Source organism: Thermobia domestica, chromosome 15 (genome assembly GCF_964235325.1).
Source record: "Thermobia domestica chromosome 15, izTheDome1.hap1.1, whole genome shotgun sequence".
NCBI lineage: Eukaryota > Metazoa > Arthropoda > Insecta > Zygentoma > Lepismatidae > Thermobia > Thermobia domestica.
Window position 1 is genome coordinate 41,803,925 of NC_137468.1, and position 16,269 is coordinate 41,820,193.

Sequence of the window (16,269 nt, forward strand, 5' to 3'; positions counted from 1 at the left end):
AATTTCATTTCATTTCATGAGAATGAAAGCACGTAAATAGACAAAATTTACAAGAGAAATAGATAATGCAAGTACTTACGAGGAAACGGTCTTAAGTGTAAACAACCGATTTGGCTGTGGTCCGGATATGTGTTACGGGAGACCAAAGTAGGAGACACGCATTTTGGCGTTTGGGCCCATACGCAGAAATTTCCGAAATACGGGACCCCAAAGTGGTCCTACATGCCATAAATAGGAAGCGAATGACGTTACTTGTACACAACTGATTTGGCTGAGGTCCGGATGTGTGTTAAGGAAGACCAAGGTAGGAAACACGTAATTTGGCGTTTGGGCCCATATGCAGAAATTTCCGAAATACGGTGATGATGAGCAGGAGACGGCAGGAGATGACCAAGGCAGGAGACGGTGATGATGAGTAATGAATGAAATGGTGGAATGAAGAAAGTGGGAGGAAACCGGCGAACCCCGAGAAAACCCACGCACACGGTGTTTGTCCACCACAAAGTTCACTTGGCGGGGGCTGGGATAGAACCCGGGAACCCAAGCACCAGAGGTGAACGCTCTACCACTAAGCCACCGCGGAGACCCGCATTACTTTGAGTTTCATTATAAGAATTCCAACATTTTTTGCACATCTAAAAGTTTCCATTGTCAGCTGTCAGATGGCATTAAGCCTGATCTGCTGCAACTCATATACCTTGAGCTATGGGACACTAACGCCGTCTCGTGTTCAAAAGGGTCAATACATTTTAGCCTATATAACAAGACTTCCCATACTCTATAATTTCATGTGAAACGACATCTCCTTACAATTTAACTGATCAATATGAAGAATATACTTCCACTTCAAGTCCAGGAACTTTTGAAATCCCAACAGAAGTCCTGACAATTCTAAAACACAAAATCTAATATTATTTAAATTTAACTAGATTTCTTTCAGTTTTCCTTCATTATTCTTGATGGAAAATGATTTTGTTTTGCTTGGTAAATTGTTTTAATTCATTTCAAATTGTACAAAAATTAAATGAACGTAAAGGTCTTAAGATCTGAATATTTATTAGACTTTTTTCTATCACAGACTTCTGCAATATGATGCATACTTAGTTGCTTCAAATACATGCGATCATGTATAGGAAATCCCGTGAAGATCGTAAAAGCTCTGTGTTAAGGTAAGAGAAATAGCTATCTCACTAATAAGTTTCTATGTATGCAATGTATACAGTTTCAATGTATTAAAGCATGAAAATAATGTATTCATTGTTTTCATATTTTAATTTATTTTAACTTATAAGGTAGACGCTCTTTAATCTGGTATGTTTGAGAACACATAATAGAAATTTTGCACGATTATCGGACATCAATATGGTTTTAACGGGAATACAAAAGGTAAGTACTTCTATAAAGGTAACCAAGAAAGTCCTTTCGTTTTTTCACCCACTATCTTCGAACATCGATATCTTCGGATGTACCCGAAAAATCAAAAATAGTCCCCATTAGCATCGACGACTTGCTGATGAAGCAAAGAAGATATAAAGTGCATTTAGCACCTCTACTAGGCATTTGAACTGGCGTCCTCTAAGGTGATTGCCCAAGGAATGGAACAGGTGATAATCGGACGATGCAATGTCCGTGGAGTATTGCGCATGCAATAGGTTTCCCATCCAATGCGTAGAATGTTGTCCCGGGTCATCCTAGCCACGTAGGGCTTAGCGTTGTCGTGTAACAGGAGGGCCCTTTTGAGATTCAGAAGTGCTGGCTCCAGAGTTTTGAATTTTTCTTGAACACAGCTCAACTGCTGACAGTACAGAGCTGCATTGATGCTCTGACCAGCTGGTAGCAGTTCCCGATACACCATGCCGTGAGCAGTCTACCAAACACACAGGAGGACTTTCTTCTGGTGCAGTGCTGGTTTCGGCTGTTTTAGAACGGGTTCATGGGATGCTAATTTGGGCGCCGTAAAACTTCGTACAGGACCCACTTCTCATCACATGTCAACACCTTGTCCAGAAATGGCTCCTTACTTAGACGAAACATACATTATAGATTTAAGGCTCCACATTCCCTCGCCGTTGCCAATTACTTTTGGACTTATTATAGGGCAGTCGCAACTTTGCCTTTGCCTTTATTTTCTTTTTTATTTTCGCTTATCTCTCTCTTCGGTTCGGCTATTGTTCTTCAGCAGGTTCAGGTTGATTTTTCTAGCATGGCACCTAATAATTTAAACCATGCCCTTTTATATATCTTCTTCATTTTCCTTGTTTTATATTTTAATTTTTATTAGTATTACTTTTTTCACAAAAACGGACATTCCTGTAAAAGAATAATACAAATATACGTAAGATTTTTTCACTTGTCATTCATTAAAATTTTCATTGCACTATTTTGGCCTGCTTTCTTTACCGCCACCTGAAAGTAAATAGCATTAAGTGACATAGTGCGAAACAAATATTGGTTTAGTTCAAGTTTCTTCTGAGTTGTTTTCCTGTCTTTTATTATTTCTTTTATATTATTATTATTTTGTTTATTTCTAGAGATCGTGCCAAACATTTACATTTAAGACACACAAATAACAATATGACACTAGCACTGACACTAAACACAAAACAAAAGTAGCGTTTTTCTATTCCCGTTTTCATTCCAGAAAAATTTTATTTATTATTTGTGAACAGAATTCTGTGTTATCTTTTTCTCTAAATCTAGTTTGGGTTCTGTTCTCTTCTTCTGTTCTCTATTCTTCTATTCCATATGTTTCCCAGTATGTGTTTTGTCAATTCTTGGAACTTCTGTAGCTTTATTTTATCCTGTCTGATATTTTCCCATGTATCGTTTTTGAGTTCGTCTCTGATATTTATTATATCTTCCCTAGTTATGAAGTGCACAGAAGTCCATGTTACATTTTCGGATGTCTGGATCATTCCGCAGATACATGTCTGATTTTCTTCTATTGTGATCCTATATAAATGTGACTTAAAAGGACCATGGCCAGAAAGTGTCTCCATGGTCTCCTTATTTAGACTTGACATCTCTTTCCTTATTTGTATCGTCGGTATGTATTCTTTTAGTTTCTGTCTTTTACTTGAGATTTCCCATTCCTGTTGCCATCTCCTTTCAATAATTTTATCTAGTATCTCCGTCTCGTTGTTTGGAATTTGTCCTAGTATTTCTAAAATTTGTGTAATTTCGTTATTTTTCGTTCACATTTTATAAGCCTGTTTTAGTACCTGGAAATATAGTGGTTCTTCCTGAGCCAGTACCTGTAGATCCTCCGTTGACATGGTTTTTATTACATCTAGGGTTCTTATAAGTGCCCTTCTTTGTGCCAGATTTATTGTTTGGTTTACAGTTAGTTTTATATTCATAAAAAGTCTTTGGCACCAGACACTGGCACAATAGCTAAGTACTGAAACGATCACTGTTTTCCTGTAAGTTTACAATATCCTCTTAGGGATTTGGTAGTCCCTTCTTGCTATTGTTAGTAATGTGTGTGCTACGTTTTTGCCCTTGTTCGTAATCTCCTCTATGTGTTTTCCGTAATTTAATTTTTCATCTATCCATACGCCCAGCCACTCAAACTCTACTTTTTGTTGGGTATCTTTAGAATAGGACCTCTTTGAATTTTCTGTCCAAAAATTGTATATCCGTTTTTGTTTCAGAAAGAGTTAAATTATTTGTTGAACACAATTTTTGTAGCCTTTCTAATGTTATATTTCCCTTTCCTTCTATTTCGTGTCTTGAAGATGCCGACAACACTATTGCTATGTGATCAGCATAACCAACCACTCCTTCTGTTTCTTCAAGTCGATTGAGACATTTCAGACATGGATCTATTACAATATCCCACAATGTAGGATATGGATCCTTGTGGACATCCTTTTGTACTATGTGTAGTTATATTTTTATTCGGTGCTATATATATTATGTTCTATCAGTACCGTAATCTATCATCAATTTATACAGGAACTTTGGTTCCCCCATTGCTTAAATGGTTATGGCCACCATAGGTTATCGAAGGCCCCATTTATATCTCTGTATATTACTACCTGATATTTCTCCGTCTTACCCTTTTCTATTAGTTCCAAAAGTCTCCTTATTACAGTCTCAGAACTTCTTCCTTTCCAAAAGCCATGCTGTAGTCTATCAGTTTCTATATTTCTGTATTTGTGTAATTTTTGTACGATAACCCTCTCGAAGAATTTGTCAATTGTATTTAGGAGACATATTGGTCTGTACGCTTTTGAATCGTCATCCATGTTGTCGTCATTCTTTTTAATTATGACTAAATTAACTCTCTTCCAGTTTTTAGTCACACTGCTCTGTTTTAGACACAAGTTGCACAGTCTCGATAAGTATGGTGTCCATTTCTCCATTTGATCCTTGAATATTTCTGAATTTATATTGTTCAGTCCTGCCGCTTTCTTGTTTTTCAGCATTTTTATGTATGCTATTATCTCTTCTTTGTAGTTTCTTCTATTTGTTCATCATCACTTGATGGTATTTTAATCTGATTTCGTGTCTGTGTATGTTCGTCGATATCTTTTGTTGAATCTTCAGTCGGTAAGAGCTTTGTCATTCAATAATTTACTGTATTTTCCCAACCCTTATTATGTTCTCCATTGTCCCTTTTGAGGGTAGAAAGTTTTGTTGGCTTGTTTACTTTGTTACTAATTATTTTATATGATTCACCCCATATGTCTAGATTTATGTTTTCCCTTAAAAATGCTTTCCAACTTTTTAATTTTGTTTCTTTTAGTTTATCTTGATATTTGTTATTAATTTCTCTATATTTTTCTAGTCTCCTTTGTTTGAGTTCGGCATCCCACGTGGCTTCGTATAATTTCCTTGCTTTTCTGGTTTTCGTTTTCAGATTTTGCAACTCCCCATTCCATTTTTTTTTTAAATCGGTTTGTCATATTGTGATTTTGTTTTTGTTGAACTTTTGATAGCGTTTATTATTTCGGCTTCTATTTTTACTGACAAATCATCCACATCATCATCATCATTTATATTCGGTAAGTTTATGTTTCTCCAAATTTTTTCCCAGTTTATTCTTTTAGTGTTGTAGATTAGTGTGTTTTCTTGTGCTTTCATATTTTCTTTCATATTTGTACCGTCAATCTCGAACATAATAACATAGTGCTCACTTAGCGTGGCCGTATTCCAGACCCTCCAGTTGCATATTCTGTTACTTAGTTGTAACGTTGATAATGTTACGTCTATATTCAATTCCCCACCTTGCGTGTTTCTAAATGTTGGCGGATGTCTTTCTTCATTTATAACTACTAGCTCATTTTGCGCGATAATTTCTTCTAACTTTTTCCCTTTTTCATCCGTAATCCTACTATTCCAGATTGGTGATTTAGCATTTGCATCCATACAAATAAGCATTTCCTCATTTTTATATGTTTCGTATACTTTTGTCAAATTTATTTTTAAAACAGTCCGATGTCCAGATTAAACTGACAGTAGCATTTTATGATCTTATAATTTCCCATTTCTGTTTTGAGTTCGATGCTAATTGTCCACGGATCCCTAAATTGAATTAAATTTAATGTTTTGAAATTCTTGTTTCTATTTACTGTAACCGCTATTGGTTTCACTCCTGTGTTATTTTTGTTCAGTTTCTTCCCTGTGCCTGGTTTATCACATTTGTTAGTTTTCTTAGGTTTCTCTCCTGCATATATAATCTCCATTGACCCCATTATTGTTAATTTATTGTTTTCAGTGTAGGGTTCCTGTATGAGAATAATATCTATCTCCTCTTGTTTTGCTTGTCAAATTCAGATAAGACAGAAACACGTTGAAAAATGGAATTCAAAGATTGATGACTAATTTGCACAGAACACTGCAATTGTCATTTGAACGGCAAGAAAATAAAAGGACTATCAAAGAAGAATATTCGATGGGCAGCCAGACAGTGCAGATCATATGTAAGGGGAGAAACAAAGGGAAACTGACCCAAACTCGGATTATTTTGATCTTACTGATTGTTGGCGCGTTCATTCATGTGGTCACGATTGATTATTCTTAGTTTAGCAAGTGCAGTTCGCTTTCGCTCCAAAAGTGGCTTTAGTTTTACTTCGTTTATTCACATCGTCTCATAATGTCTGGTAGAATGTCGTACATAAAACCACTCTATAATTAAATACGCAGAACACTTTCTTCATCGTAATTGTAGTTGGAGCACCCATTAGAAGATATTCGCAATCGTATTGAAGTTGTTGTTGGTTTATTTATTTATTTTAGTGTTAAACGAATTGACTTTATTTTTGTACTCGAATATACAACAAAGAAATTCAGACAGTAGACAAATTATGTGTGGACTCGTGAAGCGCAGAGTTTGGTGTGACTGGCATTCTGAACGAGTGTTTTTCGAGTAACGGCGATAAGATGGCACCGGCCGCGTCTTCACTAGCAGCGAAATTAAAATCGTGGATTGGAATAGATGAAGCATTTACGACTGATGGTAAAGTCGTAGTATGTACAGCATGTGACAAAAAATCGGGTGCTCTATGAAATCGCAGTTGGACCAACATAAGAGAAGAGCCCTCCACACTAGAAACAAGGAACTACGTTCCGGTAGAAAGCAAATTCTTCCGATCCAAATGCAGCAAGGGGTTTCTGCGACGAACGAATTTTTCAAAGACATGCGTTCAGGGGCGTCATTTAGGGGGGCAGGGAGGGGCATTTGCCCCCCCCCTGAGTTTGAGTATATATAGATTTTATCAATAGAATAGTAGTAAATCAGTGAAAAACGCGAAATTTTACTAATATCAAGGGGTCTTGCCCCCCAAGCAAAATCTGAAATGACGCTCCTGCATGCGTTCTGCAATGGCTACTAATATTCCTTGGTATGAGCTTCAGGTACAAGAATACCGGGAATTCCTGAAAAAATATTGTGATGAATTCCAGATGAATCGACGTTGCGGAGAAATAACCTTGATATTTGTTACCAGGAAAGTGTAGAGAGCATTCGGAGTGAAATAGGGGACTCGTACACATGGACGGCCGTAGATGAAACTACAGATTTAGTGGACCGCTATGTAGCTAATTTAATTGTTGGCAAATTAGAAGTTGAAGCTCCCTCTCAACCATTTTTAATTTCTTCCCAGACACTAGACTGTACAATCATGCAACAATAGCAAGATTTGTAAACAGTGGGTTGAAAGTACTTTGGCCTCATAGAGTTCAAGAAGAGAGAATGTTTGTTTTACACTCTGATACTGCAGCTTATATGCTGAAAGCTGCAAGATAGTGCAGTCAAATTACCAAAAAGTGAGGAAAAAATTAGTAACAAGCTGAAAATAGGTACACATGTTGAGAATGATGTCCCAAACAACATACTAGAAGTCCCCTGAAATCCCACGTGACCTTCGCCGCCATATTGGAAAATTGCCGCTGGAAGTGTCAAATGAATAATACCCAGATAAAAATAGCAATATATTCACTATGGTTGAACATTAAGAGATAAACTTAGTGTCGTTTTATAGGACATATATAACATATATAACAATTTTTCATAAAACGCATACTTTTACAAATATTTAGCTCTAAATTCTAAAATTCTGAAAACTGCCGTCAAACAGATTTAAAATTTTATTGAACTTAGGAAGTAATTATTAACAAATTAAAATTTGACATAGATATTGGTAAAGATTATTTAAATGACATACTAAAATCCCACAACTTCTTCGTTCGCCATATTGGAAAATGTTCAAATATTCAATTGTAATTGAAACAATATTTTTTTAAAGTGAAATACAAAATCTGGACCGGGCTAAATATTTAAGAAACTGTAAATGCAGTCGATCCAAAGTCAATTGCGATCAATGTTGGTGGGAGGGGCGAAACATTATGATGTGTTTAAGGTTGTCGTCCGTCATCTTGGTGGCCGCCATCTTGGAATCAACTTATTTTAAATGACAACATAATCGTGTGACATATTAAACAACATCCTCGTACGAAGAGAAACCCAACGGAAGGTTATTTTTCCAAACCCTGCAACGATTTTGAAGTTGTGAATAGACTTAGAATATGTTATGTGTGAAATGCTATGAAATGTGCTGGTGCGAAGTTTCGAATTGAAGGATAAAAATAAAGTAAAAAACAAGCTTTGAAACATCTCATGAGAGCTAACACACATATGACAAATACAATCACATGAAATGTTCAGCTTACCCACCGTTCTGTTTTATGCATATCCTTAACCGTGAGACCCAGTGCTTGTGCACTCCGCGAAGCATATTTTGTGATATTTGTTCACAGGCTGTAATTATTCTTCTTTACAGGTATTCAATGTCATTAATTTTACACTGGTGGACAATAGCTTTCAAGTGAACCCAAAGATAGAGATCCAACGGAGTTAGGTGGGGGGGGACCCTGGACCCTGCTAGCCACTCAACTGGTCCATGTCGATCTATCGAGCAACCGGGAAAGTGTTCAGTGAGCCATCGATTACATTATGACCATAATACGGCGGTGTCCCATCTTGTTGCCAATATTAGTAAAATCACCCTTGCTCCTTCAATAAAAGTGGCATAACAGTGTTTTCAAGCATATCTCCATATTGTGCAACATCCAAGGTCCCATTATTGAAAACAGGTCCAATAAGTTAATAAGTCTTTCGCACCATATTTCACATCACACCATTACCTTACCTGCACCTTGCATCTTTGATGTATCTATCTAATTAAGATTTGTATTAGCCCAGTACCGATAAATCCTACCGTAAAGAAAAAAATCTACAACGGTTATGAGGTTGTTAATGGTTTTTTGATAGATTATGTTATTAGTTAGACTTAAATTTTGTTATGTATGGAACATTGTACAGACGGGACCCGACTGTCTCTTTTCTTCTAGGTTGGACAGGATGCTAACTCGAGAAGGAAAGAATCAAAATTTGCTGGCTGGAGAACGCAGTTCAGCAATAATAACAGCCGTCTTCAAAGAGCTAATCGCGAGCCGATGACAGACAGTGTTGTACGAAAACTAATACTCAAATTCAGGTCAAGTGGAAATGTTGATGATTTACCTCGATCAGATGACCACGAAGTGCAACTGATCCAGACATGTGAGCAACTGCGTTGGGTGTATTGGCGAAAAGTTCTACGAAGAGTGTGCGATATCTGTCAAGTGAACATAATGTTAGTGTCAAAAGTGTTCAAAGAATATTAAAAAGGGAAAAGTTGCACCCTTAAAAGTTAAAGTTGAAACAAAAACTGTCAGAGGATGGTTCTGATAGACCAATGGAGTTTTGTGAGTAGGCGTTGGCCCAGATAGCTCGTGATCCAGTGTTTCATCATAACATTGTTTTTAGTGATGAGGCAAATTTCTATGTAACAGATGAGATTAACAACCAAAATGTCCGATACTTGGCTAATACAAATCTTAATTGGATAGATGCATCAAAGATGCAAAGTGCAGGTAACTTTATGATGTGGTTGGAATATGAGGCGAAAAACTTATTGGACCTGCTTTCATTGATGGGACCTTGGATGCTGCACAATATGGAGATATGCTTGAAAACACTGTTATGCCACTTTTGATAAAGGAGGAAGGGTGATTAATATTGGCTATAAGATGGGGCACCGCCGCATTATGGTCATAATGCAATCAAAGGCTCACTGAACACTTTCCCGGTTGCTGGATAGGTCGGCATGGACCAGTTGAGTGGCCAGTAAGATCCCCCTACCTAACTCCGTTGGATTTCTATCTTTGGGGGCACTTGAAAGCTATTGTCTACCAGTGTAAAGTTAATGACATTGGCTACCTGAAAGGAGAATAATTACGGCCTGTGATCAACTATCACCTACTATGCTTCGCAGAGTGCACAAGCACTGGGTCTCACGGTTAAGGATATGCATAAAACAAAACGGTGGGCATGCTGAACATGTCATGTGATTGTATTTGTTATATGTGTGTTAGCTCTCTGGAGCTCTCTCTATTCCTGGTTATTAAAGAATACGTAATGTGAGATGTTACAAAGATTGTTTTTTACTTTATTTTTATCCTTCAATTCGAAACTTCGCACCAGCACATTTCATAGCATTTCACACATAACATATCCTAGATCTATTCACAACTTCAAAATCGTTGCAGGGTTTGGAAAAATAACCTTCCGTTGGGTTTCTCTTCGTACGAGGATGTTGTTTAATATGTCACACGATTATGTTGTCATTTAAAATAAGTTGATTCCAAGATGGCGGCCACCAAGATGACGGACACAACCTTAAACACGTCATAATGTTTCGCCCCTCCTATCAACATTGATCGCAATTGACTTTGGATCGACTGCATTTACAGTTTCTTAAATATTTAGCCCGGTCCAGATTTTGTATTTCACTTTTAAAAAAATATTGTTTCAATTACAATTGAATATTTGAACATTTTCCAATATGGCGAACGAAGAAGTTGTGGGATTTTAGTATGCCATTTAAATAATATTTACCAACATCTATGTCAAATTTTAATTTGTTAATAATTACTTCCTAAGTTCAATAAAATTTTAAATCTGTTTGACGGTAGTTTTCAGAATTTTAGAATTTAGAGCTAAATATTTGTAAAAGTATGCGTTTTATGAAAAATTGTTTCTCTATAAAAATATTGTGTTATCTATGTTCTATAAAACGACAGTAAGTTTATCTCTTAATGTTCAACCATAGTGAAGTAATTGTTATTTTTATCTGGGTATTGTTCATTTGACACTTCCAGCGGTCATTTTCCAATATGGCGGCGAAGGTCACGTGGGGTTTCAGGGGTACTTTTGAGTATGTTGTTTAGAACATCATTCTCAACATATGTACCAATTTTCAGCTTGTTACTAATTTGTTCCTTTCTTTATTAAAATTTGAGCTTCGTTTACTGCACTAAAGAGTTTCAAAAGGATTGTACCCGAATTTAATTAATTTCATGTCTTGTTCATGTATTTCAACATGTGGCGGAGGAAATGAGAAGCAATTTTCCTCGTGTGAACAAACTTATATCCAGTACAAACATTTTTTTGTGAAAGTTTCACAGCGAGTGCAATGTTACAGACACTTATCGGATGTATCTTTACTTCCTGAACCCATAGTTATACGTTGGAAAATTTGGATAAAAGCGGTCGTGTTTTACAACGAACATTTTAAGCACGTAAAGTCTGTAGTTGATATGTTCCCCGCCACAGTCTGCGATTTCAGTGTGTGAAGCTCAAGCCGCTTTTAATAATCCTGGAATTGTCTCAACCATAGCATACATTGCAAGCAACTTTGACTTCCCTTCAGAGAGCATAAAGCAACTTGAATCTTCAGGACTTTCATCATTGTAGGAGTATTTCGATATTGTAAACAGTGTAAGGGAAAAACTTGCAATTGTTCGAGGTCAAGCAGGTGACAATGTTTACAGAAAGTTTAAGTTGTTTTTGGAAAGAAATTCTGGATATGAAGCCTTTGATGGTGTATCCCTCCATAATATTCCCTTGTTGAAATACGCCCCTATAATGTCATGTGATGTTGAAAGATCCTTCTCAGCGTATAAGAACATAGTCTCCGACAAACGGCTATCAATGAAATCAAACAACATTGAAAAGTACTTGGTTGTGCATTGTAAATCAAAATGAATCGCGTAAGATTTTCCGTCGACGAAAAACTGCAATATATATTTATACAGTGAAGTTTTGTACAATACATTGTTTTTAACATATATATGGGACTGATAAACAGCGCTTTTTAATGATAGTGTGTGTATGTGTATAATTAAAAAGTATATAATTTGGAAATTACTTGTTCTAAGGAATTCGTAGTATTATAGCTTGAACTGGGAAGTTGCAGACCAGAATATGTGAGTACGTTATTTTTACTTCTTACCGTAACATTATTTCATTGATTCTTATATATATATATGCTTAAAACTACTGATATATGTGGATATGTTCAATTTTTAAAATATTACATATTCTCTGGATATTACATATTTATAATAATAACATATTCTGGGCATAATTTTTTTTTACATTTTTATGTTTATATTTTGCTGTTTGATGTTACATAAAAATCTGGGCCTTATTGATCACATGCTTTGAAAGAAGCTTTTCTACGTTGGATTGGATTTCGCATTTTAAAAAAGTCTTCTCTGATAAGAAAATCGTGAATTTCATCTATAAGTTGCAATCAACCAACGTTTTCAGCGTGGTGCAGATGAAGAGACTGAGAGTGCCATAAGCATTTTTATTGCAGTTTGCAGTGTGTACATGTACAACTTCATTCTGCCTAACAAACATAACTACTTAAGTGACAAAAAAAAAAATGATATTGACAAATATAATTTGATTTCAGTTTATTGGTATGAGAAAAACGGTGAAGTAAGATATTTGGAACAACACTTACTTTCCGTTATTTTAAAAAAACAATATAAAACAACATTTGGGAAAACATAATTTCCAAAACAAAGTATAATATGAGTTTCTCTAAACGTCAAGTCGATATTCTCACGCGAAGAATACTTATGGAATTCCTAAGTATTGTTTTAGTCCAGATAATCGGAGAATAACGTCGTTTTACGAGTTTCCATAGCTTCATTTGACTGTCCTCTTACATTTTAATTGATTTTGTATTTATACATGAGTTTTGAGAGCTTCAGGGATTTACTTCTGAGAGATAATAGTCAAAGAAGAAAGCAAGTGACATACGCGTACTATTTCTCTCGCAGAAAATCTTCGAAAACTAAAGCTTCAGTCAAAAATAGCTCAGTGACAAAAACGATTAGAAAGCGAGCTTACTCTATTTTTCTGCACTAGAGATTCAATCAAGAACAATCACTGGTACATTCCAATTCTAATATCCAGAAGGTGATTTTCTGTTCCTTCAGAAAAAACAAATTCTTACGTATTACATATGCTGAAGTAAGAATGCTTACAAGAGAAAAATCTCTTCTAACTCCCTCAAGAATGAAGATTCTCTCCCGATTGACACTATCGAATATTCCAACTACTGAAGAACCATGTAGTTTGTAATAAATATAATAAAAATGATAATCCAGTCACCTGTCACATTTACGAATTTAAATCGTTTTAAAACCTTGTCCGAATACTGATACAAATCTAACATTTAATTTCAAGCATTTTAATAAAGGTAAGTGATAAGTATTTCCAATTGTCTGTAAGTTATGATACTTATTATGCTTGTACTGACAAATATTCACAATTAACATTCCGAATGAAAGAGAAATAATATAGTATGGAATTTTAAAAGTACAGTGGTACATAAGAAAAGGGATAAAACAAAAACAAGTACGCGTGGTTCCATTAATGTTAGAAAAATTACAACTTACAGTCAGCTCCCAAATAGTGGTTCGTGCCCCGTGTTGCAACAACTCCATTTGTAGGGCACAGGACTTTCAAACTGAGTCACCTGCTCCAGAGTTTGTCCTTTGCTTTCGATATCCGTTAAAAGAAGGTCTATAAGAGCGAGAGATGAGTGTATTTGTTACTTCCTATATGTGAACGGAATGAGGATAAGTGTATAATATTTACAAAAACATGACATTGTGTGCACCATTTCTGACTATGGTAATTAACCTTATATTCTTTTCGACTCTTTTCAGTCACAAAGACTACAGATCGGGTAAATCTATGCCATTGAAACAGTTGGTAAGTTAATTTTTTGCTGTTAATAATTAAAAGTGTTAGTTTATACTGTATGTATCAAACTACACTACACTAACTATTTCAATACTTATATCACACTACCATTACGTAGAAAGTTGCCCTATTTGAGCAGTATGTGAGGATTATCTATGATACTACATTCCTGTGACAACTGTTGGTGTCGAGAGAACATTTTTTAACCTTTCCCTTCTTAAGACAAAGATTCGGAGTACCATATTACAGGACTCTTTGGAGGCTCTTATAATGTTCGTAGAGAGAAACCGATGCAAGAACGTTCCAATAGAAACTTGTATGCATATATTTAAACGCTGTGGATGGATCTTCTAAGATTAATACTTTAAATCTTTAAAGTGTTCAACATTTGCACCTTACTGAATTAAGGGGTTCGGGACAACATAGTGCTAAGTAACATTTTCTAACTTTCGAGTAAACTGGAGAAAAAAGTTCAACATTTCCATACAAATCAATGCAATGACACATACCAAACAAGCTTCCCCTGCCATCTGTAGTATATTTCCGAAATTAAACTACTTACAATATGCTCTGTGGTAAGATCCCAATCCATTCCACCTAATAAATCAATTTCACTGGAAGTGGCGCTTACCATTGTCTTCCGTTGAACCTCTCAATTAAGGTAGGTTAGTGAAATTGATAGGCCTAACTTTACGCTTTATATGACTAGAAAATTGGTAATACTCAAATTGCATTATTTTGAAGCCTATTAAGTATTGAGATAATCCTTTCAATGTCGAATGTTTATCGGTGGAGAATAGAATTAATTATATGAATGGTATAATTACGTAACTGCGAGTAGAATTTGAATTTATGAGTTATCCAACCATGTACTGTAACTTTAAGTCTTGGTTTATAAAGAATACAAACAAGAATTTTGACAAGTTTTGTCTATAGAAGAATTGTTCCATTCCTTCATCTTTACAAAATTTATAAATCTTATTCAGACTTGTAGTGATTTGGATAAATACCAAGTTGTAGAACATTGACGAAGGAACGAAGCATAAATTCCTTTAAAGATTATAAACATAGGTAATTAGTTTCAAAAATAGAAGTAAGATTCTAAATAAAAGTTAGTTATTTGTTCTATAACATTCTGGAAACGCGAAAATTAGAGTATGTGAGAAACATTTTGCCTTTTAAACATACATATACAAGGACTGTTAAATTAATTTCCATGTTTTCCTTCAAAAAATAACTCGAAATCCTTTCCGTAGGTAATTGGCAACATCACATGATGACGCCACAGCGCTATCGCTTACTTGAGGCCAGGTACTGTTGAATGAGACGTGATTTCACGCGGTATGTAATGGAATCGTGGAATAAATGATAGAGAGGAGCAACGATTTTCTTTTACTTGCTCCAGAGATATAGGGGGAAAGTAGAATTCGATGAGTGAGTCAGGCAACGAACTTTCAGTGGTTTTTGCACGTTTCCAAGCTGGAGAATGATCCACGTCCTGATTTCTCGTCCTGGGGCCGCGGTGGCTCAGTGGTAGAGCGTTCACCTCTGGTGCTAGGGGTCTCGGGTTCAAACCCTGCTCCCGCCAAGTGAACTTAGTGGTGGACAAACACCGTGTGCGTGGGTTTTGTCGGGGTTCTCCCGTTTCCTCCCACTTTCTTTATTCCACCATTTCATTCATTACTCATCATCACCGTCTCCTTTAGTCTAACCGGCATAACCGTGAGACGTAAAACTCAAAAATTTCATTTCATTTCATTTTGATTTCTCGTCCGTGAGCCTCATTACGTATCAACCTGCGTGTAATTTGTGAACCTCAATGCAAAAAGCATTTATATTTGTTTCTTCCCATTATCACAAACTAAAACGCAAATTTAGTTTACAATGACGCAAACCGTTAGGTAATGGGGCTCTGGGAATCGGAGTCATGAAGTAATCGCTCAAGAGGCTCATTCCATACCGGTGTACGTAAAAGTTACGGAGAGTAACGCAACATACATATGCGAAAATTAAGGCATATTATGGCAAATTAAAACGCAGATTTTAAATTGCGTTGACGCAAATCTTTGTGAAATGAGTCCTCAGGTAAATATGCTTGTGAAATTTGTTCGTCGATTACTGTCCGTAGAATTGCGGGAACGTTAAACTTATCTAATAGAAGTGTAGAACTAACAGGCGCACAAAATATTTAAAAGTTTGCAATTTTCACCGATACATTTTTTTTTCTAAATTTTATAACATTTTAATTTTATATTAATTAGCAGTTTTGTTTATTTTTGTTTGGAAAACGTTAAAACATGTGTGTTTATAAAAAGAAATTAAGTGGAGAGACTTCCCCCATTAACTGACCAGGATTTCGCACTCTACTACTGAGACATAAATTATAGGTCGAAAAATTAATGGTAAAATATATTAATTAAGAAAACAAAACAAAATAAGATACTGTAAAGAATAAAATCAGAAAAGGAACTTTGATGAATAAAAAGATATCAACTGAGTGATTGCGAGTTCGTTACAAACTTAATACCTACAAAATACTGTTAAATGAACCAGTATTTGTTTTCAAGTTCTTTTATGTAATGTAAAAATTTGAGTGTACTACTATTATGAAGTCAAAAATTATACGCCCAGCTCACCCGTTAATTACATATGAAACA

The 16,269-nt window shown here is 35.7% G+C and overlaps 1 protein-coding gene across 3 annotated transcripts in view; it reads left to right on the plus strand.

The window, feature by feature from the left end:
• LOC145670996 (multidrug resistance protein homolog 49-like) overlaps positions 1-16,269 on the plus strand; it is a 150,445-nt gene that overhangs the window by 1,166 nt on the left and 133,010 nt on the right. For all 3 annotated transcript variants that reach the window (XM_081739632.1, XM_081739634.1, XM_081739633.1), the window contains exons 2-3: positions 1,079-1,169; positions 13,576-13,621. In XM_081739632.1, coding sequence (XP_081595758.1) covers positions 1,126-1,169; positions 13,576-13,621 — 90 coding nt within the window. In that variant the 5' untranslated portion in view covers positions 1,079-1,125. The remainder of the gene's footprint in view (positions 1-1,078; positions 1,170-13,575; positions 13,622-16,269) is intronic.